Genomic DNA, 13,578 nt, shown 5'->3' on the forward strand with positions numbered 1-13,578 from the left:
TTAACAGGAAGAATGTGTGTATGGTAAAAATCAGCCTTAGTTAATAACCACATTAACATATGTGATTATTAAGAATTAAGGCCAGAAATTGTGGTAGAAAATCCTCGGTCAATAATAACTGCCATACTAGACAGTATGCAGTTATTAAGATTTAGGGTTTCATGCAATTCTCCCCCCTCCAAATTATATCTTGAGTTTGCCTTGTCCCCCCACAGTGAGGCCCCGTTTCCAGGTAAGGGACAGTGCTAACAAGTGGTGAGCGAGGACACGCTTTATCTCTTGAACAGCTGAAAAAAAATCGGGGTAAGTCAATTGAGCTAAGGACACTAGACATCTCATATCCAGGAGTTTTGGCAGGATTGACAGCTGCACCTTTTCACAGATCTGCCTCCTGCAAAGGCATCTACAGGACAACAAATTTCCGTTTTAAAAAAAATTTATTTTGCAACATCTTTGGTCTGTCACAAAACTCTGAATTTCTCTCCCAAGCGTATATTCTCATACCCCCACCCCTGCCCAGATGGAAGACTTTGGTCCTGCAGTGTGTAGCTACACCGGCTCTTTTCACAGTATAATTATATCTCAAACCTCCACTTACAGAATAAAAATACAGAACTGGATTGCGCTCTGTTTGTGCAGAGAAATTTATGCATCCATAACCCTTTTCTCTCCCTCTCTCCTTCTCCCTCACTTTTTTTTTTTTTTTTTTTTTTTTACCAAGGGAGCTTCAAGAGTTTTAACCCCCTCCTCGCATACCACTAATGCTAACACGGTAATTTATAAGATATTTAACACACCATGCATTACCACTTGTGCTGACATCATCTATAGAAACAGATGAGGGAGGGTGTTTCTATTGTGACAGATGCCAGCTGCATTGAGTTAATGCTAGAGGAGATCGGAGCTAATGCACACACGGCTACTGCCAGGTGAGAACCGTAGTCCCAACATGCTAGAGGGGTCCTGCGGGGTCCTGTGCTAACAGAGTTAACGAAATAAAGAATGAATCGTCTCGGTTGTAGGAGAAACATATCTGACACTAAGCAACAAGTAACATATCCTTGATGGAGGGGTAGGGTGAGTAAAAGGAAACCAGGGGGATGAAAAGATAAAGAATCAGGCATTTCCTTTAGCCAGGGGACCAGTTTTTACAACAGTCTCAAGCGTTCATCTACCACCAGTTTTCAGTTTGCGCCTGGTTCAAACCTGTGCTTGGGTATAAATAAGCTTCAACAGTCTAAACCCAGTTTTGGAACTGCATGAATTTATGTTTTAAGTAATTCAATACAGACAAATGCAACAATTGGTATTTACTACAGCAACGTTATGACATCCATTTGGTTTCAAAATTTTTAAAGTATTATTCTTGGTCTTTTTCTCACTTTTGATTTAAGGCTCCGTGCAAATAAACAATATAGTATATTCATTTCCAAGATGCACTGTTAATATTTTGCTTGTGAGCACTGTAATTACTCTAATCATGCGGGCAGCTTGCAATATATCACTGATGCTCAAGTGTTTTCAGAAGAATTATCCAATTTTCTGTCATGACATGATTCTTATCTTTTCAAGGGCAATACCACAAAGCATGCACAGAGAAAGATTAAAACTTTCAAGTACTCTTTACAGACAACTGCCTAAGCTAGCCTTTAATATAGCTATCTTAGCATGAATATGAGTTGTATAGCTTTGAAACATAAATGACCGTGCTAGTATTTTAAAAGTTTTAAAAAATCTATAAAAACATCAGAGTTTGCTTTACTTTGGTTCATTACCGCTGCTCTGCAATACAGCCTGTGCCAGGCTCATGGCAGAGGCACTTTGGTGGACTCCAGGTGTAGATGTAATCAAGGGTGTTTGAGTAACACTGAAGGGGGTAGTTTTGGGGGGGTTTCTTCAGTATTATCTTTTAAGTGAGAAAGTAGGGAAAAAGCAACGTATCTGTGCAGTGCTGGCTGAGACCACCCCATGCCAAGCCTAAATAACCCTCCAGGAATTCTGAAGGCAAGATCTCTGTTCCTGTGGTAGGACATCCTGGGAGATGAGCTACCTCACATGACGAGATTTGGGTTGATCCCACTGTGTTCCACTCTCCACACTGCTTGGTGACTGGGAGGTTTAAGGGAAATCTGCTATAAGAAGAGAACTTGCCTAATCTGTGCTCAGGGTTTGTGGTATGTCCCCCCTGAGCTCCACTCGTTCACCCTGGGATGCTCGGACAGGGAGCTGGGAGCACAGAGCACAAGGCTCCTACATATCAATTGCTTTGAAACCATGCTTGATTTTCAAGGCCATAATCTAAAGCTCATGTTGAAAATATCTTTCTTTAGTTGGTCATGGCATTGTTCAGGCTGTAATGATGGCTATGGAGCTTCAACGGCTCTCTGGGGCTTCCCCTAACATGAATAAAAACCGTTGCAGGGTGTTCTTCTTTATTAAACTGTTTCATCAAAATCAAGACAAGAATTATTATCTGGGAAATACGGAGACTGCATTAAATAAAATTCACTTTTAGATCTACATCTGGTCCACAGAAATTGGTTGACTGGCATTGAAATTGGTTCATCTTCTCTTTTGGACAAAACTCTTTGCTGAGACACATTAATGTTGCATTATAAGTTCTGTGGTTCATATGTTGTTCAGACCATGTCCCATTGTTGACAGCTATTTTGTAAAGCAAGATACTTGCTCAAACTCTCAGTGGGAGTAAGACAAATTTTCAAGATTTATACAAAAAAACCCTCAAAACACACATGCCAGAAATTCACTAGTGTCTCATTCAGAAAACGTCTAATTAACTGTATCACTCTTTAAAGTTTTATATAATGCACAGAAACAAACAATACATATCCATGCCAAGATTACTTTAAATTTAAATGAGATCTAATTTGAACTGAATACACACTCAGAATCATAAATAGCAGCCATCCATGACGGTGCAGAAAAGCTAGGCATTTGTGGGATGCCTAGTGGGATGTTAACTGGTAGATTTGGTACTTTAGGGAGATTCACATTTGGTAGATTCACATTGGGCAGATTACTTGTTAAACTCCTGTGGAAGAAACAGACAGAAAGAAAAAATACCATAACAGTGACAATGCAGATGTAGCAGAAGCACATGACACTCATAAACAAATCTGCAAAGTTCACAGCACAACAGTTAAAAAACTAAAGCAAAACATTTCAGAAAGAAGCATGAATATGGAAGCTTAAGTGTACTGGGTTTGCAGTCCGCAATAAAAACAAGTTACTTAAAAAAAAAAAAAAAAGCAGAATGAAAAGAAGAAGAGTCACAAAGTAGCAAATTAACAGAGAACTCAAACACCCACAGAAAATAATTCCACCTTCAAGTCCTGATACCATTTCAAAGTGCAGAGAGCAGCCTCTCCTCAGAAAAACCTCCTACTGAAATGAGCCTCAGTTCTTACACGCTCAGGTTGGATGAAAGAGCTAAACTAAGGGATCTACTAGAGAATTGTGATTCAAAATAATAAACAGAGAGTTTGACATTCCAGCCCTGCAGAAGTCCATAAGAATTCATCTTGCCACCAAATTCAGGAGTTGGGATTTCACTGCGCAACCTCTCTGTTTATTTTGTACTCTACAAATAATGATGTACTGATCTGAAACGATGAACCATAAGGTTCTTCTTCAGTGAAGACTCATGCCCTGATCCTGCCCTTGTGTTTCTTGATGTGGGGAAATTGGGTCCCACAAGTTACCCAGCTCTACATGTGCACTTGAATGAATTACACTTAACAAATCCAGGACTGGTATATGAATGCTTCTTGGTGGGAACGGGCCATGGGGTGATCAAGACATTCAAAGGTTAATTTATCAAGCATGAGTAGTTGGGCATCATGCCTTCGATCAATAATTTCAGACATGCAACTGTCAATAGAGAGCTTTTAGAAGTGGGCAGTGTATTCATGTAACGCAACATACTCTCCTGAAACGTGTGGTGTAACAGCACTGCATGCCCGAAGTCTGCCCAACACCCTGACATTTCTTAGTGTGCTAGGTCTCCTGATATTGTAATTGGTCTAATTCTGTATTAATGAGTATCTCGTCACAAATTCTAAGCAAAATAAAAAGGTCACAGGATTTGGAAATCAGAAGCCAGTCGTGTTTGCTGTTTCTGCCTTAATCTAGTCACACGATACGGCACACCAGGAGACAATCCATTTGAGGAACAAAACCAGATGCTTTGACACTGTTTGGACCGGATCATTATTTGGGCTCAGTGAAAATGGAATCAGGACTTCAGGATTTCAGCTTCACCCTGCACTGCTGAAGCTACTGAAACATTTCTATTGATGTGTGTGGGCACAGCTTGAGTGTTCAACCTCCCTGCTCCCAGTAACCGCACCAGGACGTGCCACATTAGGAGGTCTCTCCCATTCCCCTGGATTAAATTAGTTACAGTACAGGCAGCATTATCCAGACTCTTGGAAAACTATCAAATTATACACTATGTCTTTCAAGGAATATGAAAATCTTAGCAACTTCCTTGAGTCATACTTTGAACTCGGTTTCTTACTGCATGTTTTATTTATCAAAAACCAAAATAATGGAATTCAGCTGGCTATACTGAATAAATGTTTCCTAACGCAACAGAAGATTGAACCGCATCTCTGCAAGAGCTCAGCTTGTTATTGGTGGCAAGTCTTAGGGAATAGACTTTATCCTCATCCTCCCTTTGTGAATAAAATCCCTTGTTAGGGAGGAAAATCACAATCCAAAGTATTTTTCTAGTGAAAAAAAAAAAAAGTTCTCGTTTTCCTTTGTTTCTATGATTCTTAGCAGATTCAACTTCACGCTATCTGCTTCTCCTCTTTGTTAGGCAGTAAGCAGATACGAGAATTTACTAACGAACAAAGCTGTCCATTGTTTCCATTCATACTGTATCTGCTATTAAGATGATATGATTATTGAATGAGACACAGACTCCATAGTGATTGAGAGTGTTAAATCTTCAGAAATGGCAGTGCATGTGGTTAGATACTGATATGGAATAAATAAAGAAATAGCAAGAGGTGGACAACATATAAATGTATAAGGAAAAGCAACTTAAATAACTTAGCCAGATGGTAAATACATAAATCAGAGGACCTTTGGTTTTAATATTAAAATTCAAGAAGTGACAGTGTTATATTAATAAAAACACTGTATTAATAAAATATGACTTCTAGAGTAAACAGTATACTATATTCACACGGAAACATATTTCTTTTATACAACACATTATTTTGCTGATGCAAGGATATGTTGCAAGAATAAGTACTCTTAAAACAAAACAAAACAGCAAAATAATGGAGTATATTATGTTAACATACAGTAACTAATTTTAAAAATATTCTCCTGAATTGACATGCACAGTTTTGCAGGTTCAACTGATCTAATTATCTGGCTAACAGTTGCAGTGAGACCTGTAAAAAATGATTAATATTACCAACAAATGTTCCAGCCTGCAGTTGCTCAGACCATAAAACTACAGGTCCAAGACGAGAAACTGTTTCTAGAAGCCAGCCATGCCTATTTAATATAGATGGCTAAATATAACCTCAGCCATCAGGCAGGGAATGTGGGCATTTGCATCAACAAGATGAGGGCTGTCTGATTTAAGACGACTCAGCTTCAGGACTGGATCCTGATGCATTTGATAAAAGACGCATTCTCTGGAGCCGTACTGCTTGTTTTCTTGGCTTCTTCTGATTCACCCCCATTTGTGTCTGCTCGCTGTATAAATGGCTTTCACCTGTACTGTCTGCAGGGAAATTCTCCGTGCAAACAGATTGGCAACATACCCCTGGACAACATCCCAATACTCACACTGTACTGTAGCACCAACCACAGAAAACAAGTCCGATTGCACAGGGGCTGCTCCTGTAGAGCTGCCCTAGTACTGAAAGGAGGACAGAAAAGTCACAGCATTTTTACTGAGTTGTCTCCTGGCTTCAGAATAGAGCTAAACGCGACCCTTTTCCATACTCAAAGGCTCAGTTCCTATGGGATGCCTGAAATGATTTAGTGATGGAAGACACAAACGCCTGTCTCTTCCATCACTATAAATGCTTACTACCTTACTGCCTAGGCTGAGCAAACGCTCAAGAGCAAATCTTTTCACAAAAGCCTCGATGTGAAGCAAAGAGCTTGATAGTGAAGTAGGCAGTCAAATCTGTGCTCTTCCTCTGACTGACACCCAGAATAGTAACAAAAATACTCATTTTCACTACAGCTGTGCTTCTTTTAAGGGCAAACAGTTTTCACTAGCATTTTGTAGTAGTACAACCTCATCAAATGATTAGTATAATCATACCAAGTTCTTGCATTTATATTAATGATACATTCATAAATAGTTTGCAAAAGGGTTAGCGAGCAATTAATAGATGCTAAAGCCAGGACTACAGTGCAGTAGAGACAGCCATAGGTCAGTAACATCCTAGTCAAGCGATTGAAACTGGCTGTCATTGCACCAGCTTTAGCATTTGCTTAAAAAGATCTTTCAACACAGACACACACACAGAGACACACACACACACACACGTACGTGTCTGCTGGCTGCAAGATAAATCAGCGTTCTCTGAGAAGTTAGCATGAAAAAAACCCATTGCAAACCCTACTTTTCCAAGACCTCTCAACTCACCAGAGAACAGACCTACTCTTTATCCTCCATATTTGGATGACTGTGCGAAGGACAAGCGTTCCACATTTCTCTGCGTGGATTCATACAAGCACACCAGCTGCTCTAGCTATAGGGCACGGACCCCCTGCAAATTCAGCAGCTCTGCAGAGGCAGATTACATAGCCCTCATGAGCACATTACATCAATGCTTTTTCCCCCCATGTTTTCAATACTTAACAGTATCTCTCTCACTGTTTGTGATTTCTATACCTAACTCGTAGCATAAGGTGCAGAGTATTCAGCAATGAAAATAGAAGAAATACATGCTTGCAAACTGCCATCTGGTCAGGTTATGGAGGGCTACATATTTCAGCCTTGATTGCAAGCACGAGCATAGAGAAACCCTTTCAAAAGACTATGTTGTGGAATAATTTCTTGCTTAACAGAAGATAATGAGATTTCCTTCTCAATTCACTGTAGAGATCCAAAGCAGGACAACAGTAAGCTCCGTGGAACAGCCATGATGATCTACCTTTTCCGGCCAACCTGAAGGCCTTTCGTCAAAGCAGAGGAAAGCCATGGAAAAACACAGTGCAGTGTTCCCAATTCCCCAAAAGCTCTGCTGGAGAGGCTGCAATGGAAGGCCATGGCTTGGGTGGGAACTGGCTGGTCCAAACTACTTGAGAATCAGTGGCCAAAAATTCAACTGTGCTGCAGTATAGACGTGGGGGGAGAAGGCAGCAGATAACAGGAGGGCAAATCAAATAAAATAAGTCTCTGACCTGAGTTTTTCTGCAAGATCACTGTCAATCAGACAAAGAGGAGCAGGTGGTCTGCCCAGGAGGCAAAAGATGATGCCTTAGTTCCGAACAGCCCATCAAAAGTGTCATAAGATCCTAGGAACGACACCCCTCTTCTCCCTTACACCCTCTGTGCCACCCTCTGTGCATTCCCTGGTGCCTTCCTTCAGTGGGTCACATCACGTTAAACCAGCATTTGCAACTCGTGCTTTTGTGTGCAAGACACAAGAACAAAATACCAACTAGCGAAAAAAAAAAACAACCCAGAGTGCACCTTTTCACCAGACGGACACAAGCTTCTTGTGAAAAGCACCCACTTTTCTGCTGGAAGAAATCTTTTAAATACCCAAATCTGTAAGGCAGGTAGTCCATCCTGGGCTTTTGCTTGAAACTGCAATGCACAAAGCACTCGGTAACTGGGACTCCAGAACTGAACAACCATTACAAGAGAACTAAGAAAAGACCATTTATAACTATCAAAGATAACTTGAAAATGATAGACAATGGCATACCCAGGGACAAAGCATTCTGACAGGCAAGTACCACAGCCAAGTACTTATAGACATCTATAGTTAAGCCACTAAAGTAATTAAAAGCCAAAATGATGTCAGCTTCTGACAAAAGGAAAAAGCAGAACTAATTGCTTATTGACTGCTTGACTGAGGCGGACAGGTACACAGAGTTAACTGCCTCTGTTTCATAACAGACAAGGAAATACAAACACATTCATTACTAAAGCAGAGCTCTGAAACTAAAGTTAATGCTAACTTCGAAGTGCAATTCTGCTTGAAGGAGTGGCTGTAAAAATGGCATTCTCCTACTCGAAAGATCTATTTCTTGTATGTTTTCTGGGTCACATCTGCTTATTTGAAACAAGATTTTTTAGGATTTTTAATCCTGTTAGCCTGCAGACCAAAGACAGCAAATGGAAAGTGAGAGAGGCTCCTGAATGCCAGCCACTTAACCCCACTCAAAACAGAGGGGATGATCAGGTGTCAAGAAAAGGCCTGAGATTTGGCAGGCAGAATCCTTACGGATGCTGAGGATGCACAAGAAAGAAAGGAAAAAACCTGGGTACTCAGACTCCAGGTTGCATATGGGAGGCTGGCTGCTGAACAAAATCTCTTTTCCTTGTAAACGGAACATATTTGGTGTGAAAAGCCCTGAAAGACCACACGTTCTTTTATACAGCAACCTCTGAGAGTGCAGCGCCACTTAACTTCACCTAGGGAATCACAAAAAAGCAGGGAAAATAGTCTCTCCAGGTCACCTGGTCCCAATCCCCTGTCTGAGGCACCATCAGACTCATGCTGTTTGCAAAAGGTCGATCTTTATCTTTGAATACCTTCATTAGAAGGAAAAGTCTGTTCTTTTCCTTTGTAGGATCTGACTTGGCTTTTTAGAGCAAGCGTGACAGGGTTCAGCAATGCTTCAAAACCTGTGAAATAACAACAGTAATCCAAAGCACATGCCATGTTTTTATCATTCACCAGCTCTTGAGTTCAATTTGGGTTTCTCTCAGGCTACTCATTTTTTGCTGGTAAATTCCTCGTTCTCCAAATTCAGTAACTGATTCTGTTTGAAACATCTCGCCTGTGTTTTACTACGGTTTCTGCACACCTAATCCTACAGGCAAGGGAGCTGGGACCCGCGGAGATGCCCTGGGACACGGGGACACGTGCAGCCACCAGCTGCGGGGCTGATGTGAGAAGCACAACGCTGCACTATTCCTCCATGGGGTGGGTGGCAAAAATGAGTATTGAGAAGAATAAATATAGCAATGACTCATACAGGGGATAGGGCTGGACTGAACACAGTGAAGCACGTTTTTTTGTTCTGAAAAGGAGCTATTTGAATTCAAAAGCAGCATTGGAAAAGGCCTTTTAGAATGGGATCCAAAAAGCCACGCTGGAAGCTAAGAAGGTTTTCACATTTTCATGCTTCCATGTCCAAAGGCACATGGTTCAAACTGAGGCAGCAATGCATTTCAAAAAGCAAATACCATTTCCCTTATTAACCTGAAAACCCCCAAGAGATCAGGCCTTCTATTTTTACCATTAAACTAGAAAAATCTAAAGCACTTTCTGCACGTCCAGTCTTATGTTTGCTAATTCATCTCTGTATGAATCTCCATCCACTTGCACCCAAATTCCGATTGTATCAAAGGAGGTTTCCTTACTTTACTGGCTCCCATGACTCCCGCTCAAAGCCCCTGTGAATTGACTGTGCAATTGAGGACTCCATCAGATCGACATATCTAACAACAAGTGGAGCAAACAGGTCTTGGAGGTGTTTGTGGAATTTTCCATTGCACAAATTATCTAGAATAGATAAATAAAAGTATAGTAAGACACTACTGTTACTAGAACTTCTGTAACAAACCACAGCGTGGCACTTCATTACACAATGATTTTGTCAACGAACAGGGAGAAACTTCAAGAACGTAACAGGAGCTGGCATCAGGCACCAGTGTTCATGACAAAGACAGCAGGAATGGCTTCTTACTCCAAACAAATAAACAGACAACGAATCTTCTTTTCCATTAATGTCAAACTTACAAATACATTATTACTTCCTGTGAATAAAATGGATGTAAGAAATACAGCATGGCAAAAATTATGGCTTTTTCAGGCAGCAGACTCATTTCTTCTCTGGTTACTCACTACCATGATGCTGGAAATTGCTCTCTGAGGATGAGTCCCTGGCTTTTTTACGTGGTTGTAGAAAGCTAGCTGGGGCTCTAGTCTAACTGAAGGCAATGCCAATTCTGCCACCAGCTCCCCAGGGAGTGGTCAGACCACACGAGAGGGTGCCAAATTCTCATGGGTTTTGAAGGCATGGGCCCACGTGCTTTGGAGAAGAGCTTTATTTCACAAAGCGCTATTCTGAACTACTCCTGTTTCCATTTACTTTTAATATTTTTCCTCCCTTCAATAAAATCTTTTAAAGCAGGGACTGTTTCACTCCATGTTAAATAAATGCAGTACACACATATAAAACGATACACACATTTAATGACAGTGAGATAGAGTACCTAATTCCCTGCTTATCAGGCAGCCATTACCAAGAAACTTGAGAAGATGAAGCAAAATAAAAGTTCAACTTCTCACCTTTGACTGAGGCATTTGATTTAAGGGGTGTCTGTGTGCTTTTTTTTCTAGTGGAAATGGAACAAAACCAAGTTGATTCTAAAAGAGTATGTACTGTAAATCTCTACCCATCTCAGTTCTCTGTGCAGTACGGAGAGGCTGAAAGTATTATCAGTAACCTGAGCTGCCCACTGAAAAAGAAATGATCAAAATACAATACATACAGTCACTACGGAGGGAATCGTTTAGAAGCTGAAAGAGTGGAAAGCTGTCCCAGGTGTCTGGGGGTTGCACCTCTAACGCAGCATCCATATCCACTGCAAACAGTGACAGGAAGGTCTCCGCGTGCTCAACCATTAAGTCTGACCACCAGGCAAAGGCCTTCAGAGTTGGTAGAAAAAGATAATAAAGAAGTATATTAGTTATAATAAAGCACAAAGAAAGGTCTTAGGCCACGCATCTCAAAAGAAATGTGCATCCCATGGAAACTACCTTTATTGTAAAGAGAACAGTGCTTTCAAGTAGTAGCCTGCACAGACAGTGCTAATCACGGGAATTAGGCACTGCTCTTTTAATACAAAGGTTTCTTGTAGAGAATCTATTCAGAGCTCCACTGTAAAGGCACGCAGCTGTAACGTGGCAGAGAAGGTTTTGTCTGTTCAATTTACAATAAATTACTTCATTCATCTTTATTTATGCTGATTATCAGAAAAAAAAACAACTAATTCTTATTCTAAAGTATAGAAATTTGGGAGTTTCTTCACTGTGCCTGTGGGTTTTCTGCTGTGTTTTTCAACAGTTGAAATTTTATTTGGATTCCCTACTTCTATTTGTCTTGAAAAACCAGAAACCTAAGACATTAAAATCTGTCCTAAATCACTCACAGTCTCCTTTAGAGATATTTCAAACATCACCCGTAAAAGTTATTACAGCACTGTTCATTTTACATGGTTAGCTATACACATCCATAGAAACACACTACCACCTTCATAAAGCTACTGATCAGGAAACTGATTACAAAGCTCTATTATCAACATGCCAAGATTAAAAAAAAAAAAAAAAAAAAAAATCTACGGCAAGCCTATGTTTTCACAGAGCCAGGAAAAAAATATATCTAAACTTGAAAACCAAAAAATATCAGTGAAGTAACTCATTCTCATGCACATGGGTCCTTAAAATTCACTGTACGGGCTCTCTGACGTGGCATTCACATCATACATGGCTCAGATGTGAATGCTGCAAACGCATGCATGCGTGTTTAGTAATCACTTCTGGCTGGGAACATGCAATATGAGAAGTGCTGTCGTTAGAGGACCATGTGCTGTCATTCTGAAGTGATAGGAAATTACTCAGTGACTTAAAGGACCTAAGAAAAGGCTTTCTAGCACTTTGCAAGAAAAAAGAAATTTCTAGCATAGGCACAAGACTGGAGATGAAACGGAAAAGACTGGGAATAGATGAAATCAGTTCAAAGAGGAATTGCCAGTCGGGAAGGGTATTTTTTTTTTTCAGATTTTAGCAGACTTGAATAAGCAGAATGGACTTTCACTTTCTCGGGATTCAGCTTTGATTCACTGATGAAGAACTGCACTGATGTGCAGAGCACAACTCTGGCTGCTGGTTCACTTGGCCGTGGAGAGGGAGCAGTGCCCCAAAACCAGGTTACTTCCATGGTCCCCTTTAATTCTTCCTATTTTTGTCACACTTCTCAGCTGCCAGCGATATTGGCAGGGGATCTTTGGGACTATTTCCACTCCTTTGTTCCCCCAGAACATAAAGCAGACTGACATTGCCCTGCTATTATTCCACGAGCTGATATAGAACTGGTGTGAAGACATGGAGTGGTTGGACGTGGCACTGGGCATTATGCGCCCAGAGCACATCCAAGATGTAAAATAACAAAAATAACCGAATAACCCTCAAAGTAATTTTAGTGCAGGCCTGCTCTGTCATGGGGGTGAAGATGTGGATGAGGCGGGCTGTGCCATGAAGGGGCAGGCTGGGCAAACACAGTGCCCAGAGCAGCACCACCACCAGGTTACAGTGTCCCTGCAGTCATGGCATGGGGACAAGGTGGCTATACTGGGCTCCTTTGTCTGCAAACTGTCCCCAGCCCCACACACGTGGATGAAGCTGTTGGCACTGCCGCAGCATCACATGCCCTGGGGTGCTTGGAAAGCTCAGGGGCAGTGGTGATGGTGGCCCTGGGTGTTGGCAGAGTTGTTGCTCTGAAAAGTTGAAATCGAGGTGAGGGAGCCTGGAGGCCTGAGCATGCGTGGTAATGCTCTTCAGATCTTCCCACTTCTGGTGCTGATGTACAAACAAGCATCGGAGTGCTGCATCAGGAGGCATCAAACTGCTGTGAAACTGCACAGGAACAGAAAACATCAAGAGCCAGGTCTGCTCCCAGTGCCTGCTCAAACCTTCTCCCCAGAGTGCAGGTGGGAGACGAGAGGATGCTGAGCCGTGTGGCTGCGCAAGGTCCTCTTAAAATAAGTAGCACTTGTCTGTGGTTTTCAAGGAGGATGTCAGGGTGATCTCCTTGCTCTGATGTGGTTTGTCTTGGCCTGCCAAGAGCCTGCCAAGCTGTCTCCCCAGCAGATACTGCCCACAGGTCTGTGGGTAAAGAGGTGATTGCTATGAAGGACCAATGGCAACCAGCATTTTGGAGGGAGGGAAAAGAGGGGAGGCCAAAGAATATCTTCTGCAACACATCCCAACAGAAACACTTCAGAGTCCTGCAATAAAAACCTGCTTCCATGAAAAAGAAAAAAAGAAAAAGCTAGTTTTAGGAGAAAATATGAAGAAAAACATGCGATCATTTGTGGGAAAAAAAAAAAAATGCCCAAACCAGTCACAGCTTTCCTTTTGCTGGAAAGTCAAATTTTAGCTCTGTAAGTCCCTAACTTACGTCAGGATCCTCAACCTCTTCCTCCCTAGTCTCAATGAGCAGGACCTTCCTGCGGTGGGAGCAGCAACATCATACTTTGAAAATCTCCTTCAAGATGGTAACATTTCATTTATTTACCATCTACTTACCTGCTTTGCTCAAAACACAGTGGGG

General features: G+C 41.4%; 1 protein-coding gene across 17 annotated transcripts in view; it reads right to left on the minus strand.

Annotated features, from left to right (window-relative positions):
- Nucleotides 1-13,578, minus strand: part of CADPS (calcium dependent secretion activator) — a 177,996-nt gene that overhangs the window by 40,783 nt on the left and 123,635 nt on the right. For all 17 annotated transcript variants that reach the window (XM_026857209.1, XM_026857204.1, XM_026857202.1 and 14 more), the window contains 3 exons: nt 10,739-10,895; nt 9,605-9,746; nt 2,906-3,052 (listed from right to left, as the gene is read on the minus strand). In XM_026857209.1, the coding sequence (XP_026713010.1) occupies nt 2,906-3,052; nt 9,605-9,746; nt 10,739-10,895 (446 nt within the window). The remainder of the gene's footprint in view (nt 1-2,905; nt 3,053-9,604; nt 9,747-10,738; nt 10,896-13,578) is intronic.

The sequence above is a fragment of the Athene cunicularia genome (assembly GCF_003259725.1).
Source record: "Athene cunicularia isolate RWA chromosome 12 unlocalized genomic scaffold, athCun1 chr12_part1, whole genome shotgun sequence".
NCBI lineage: Eukaryota > Metazoa > Chordata > Aves > Strigiformes > Strigidae > Athene > Athene cunicularia.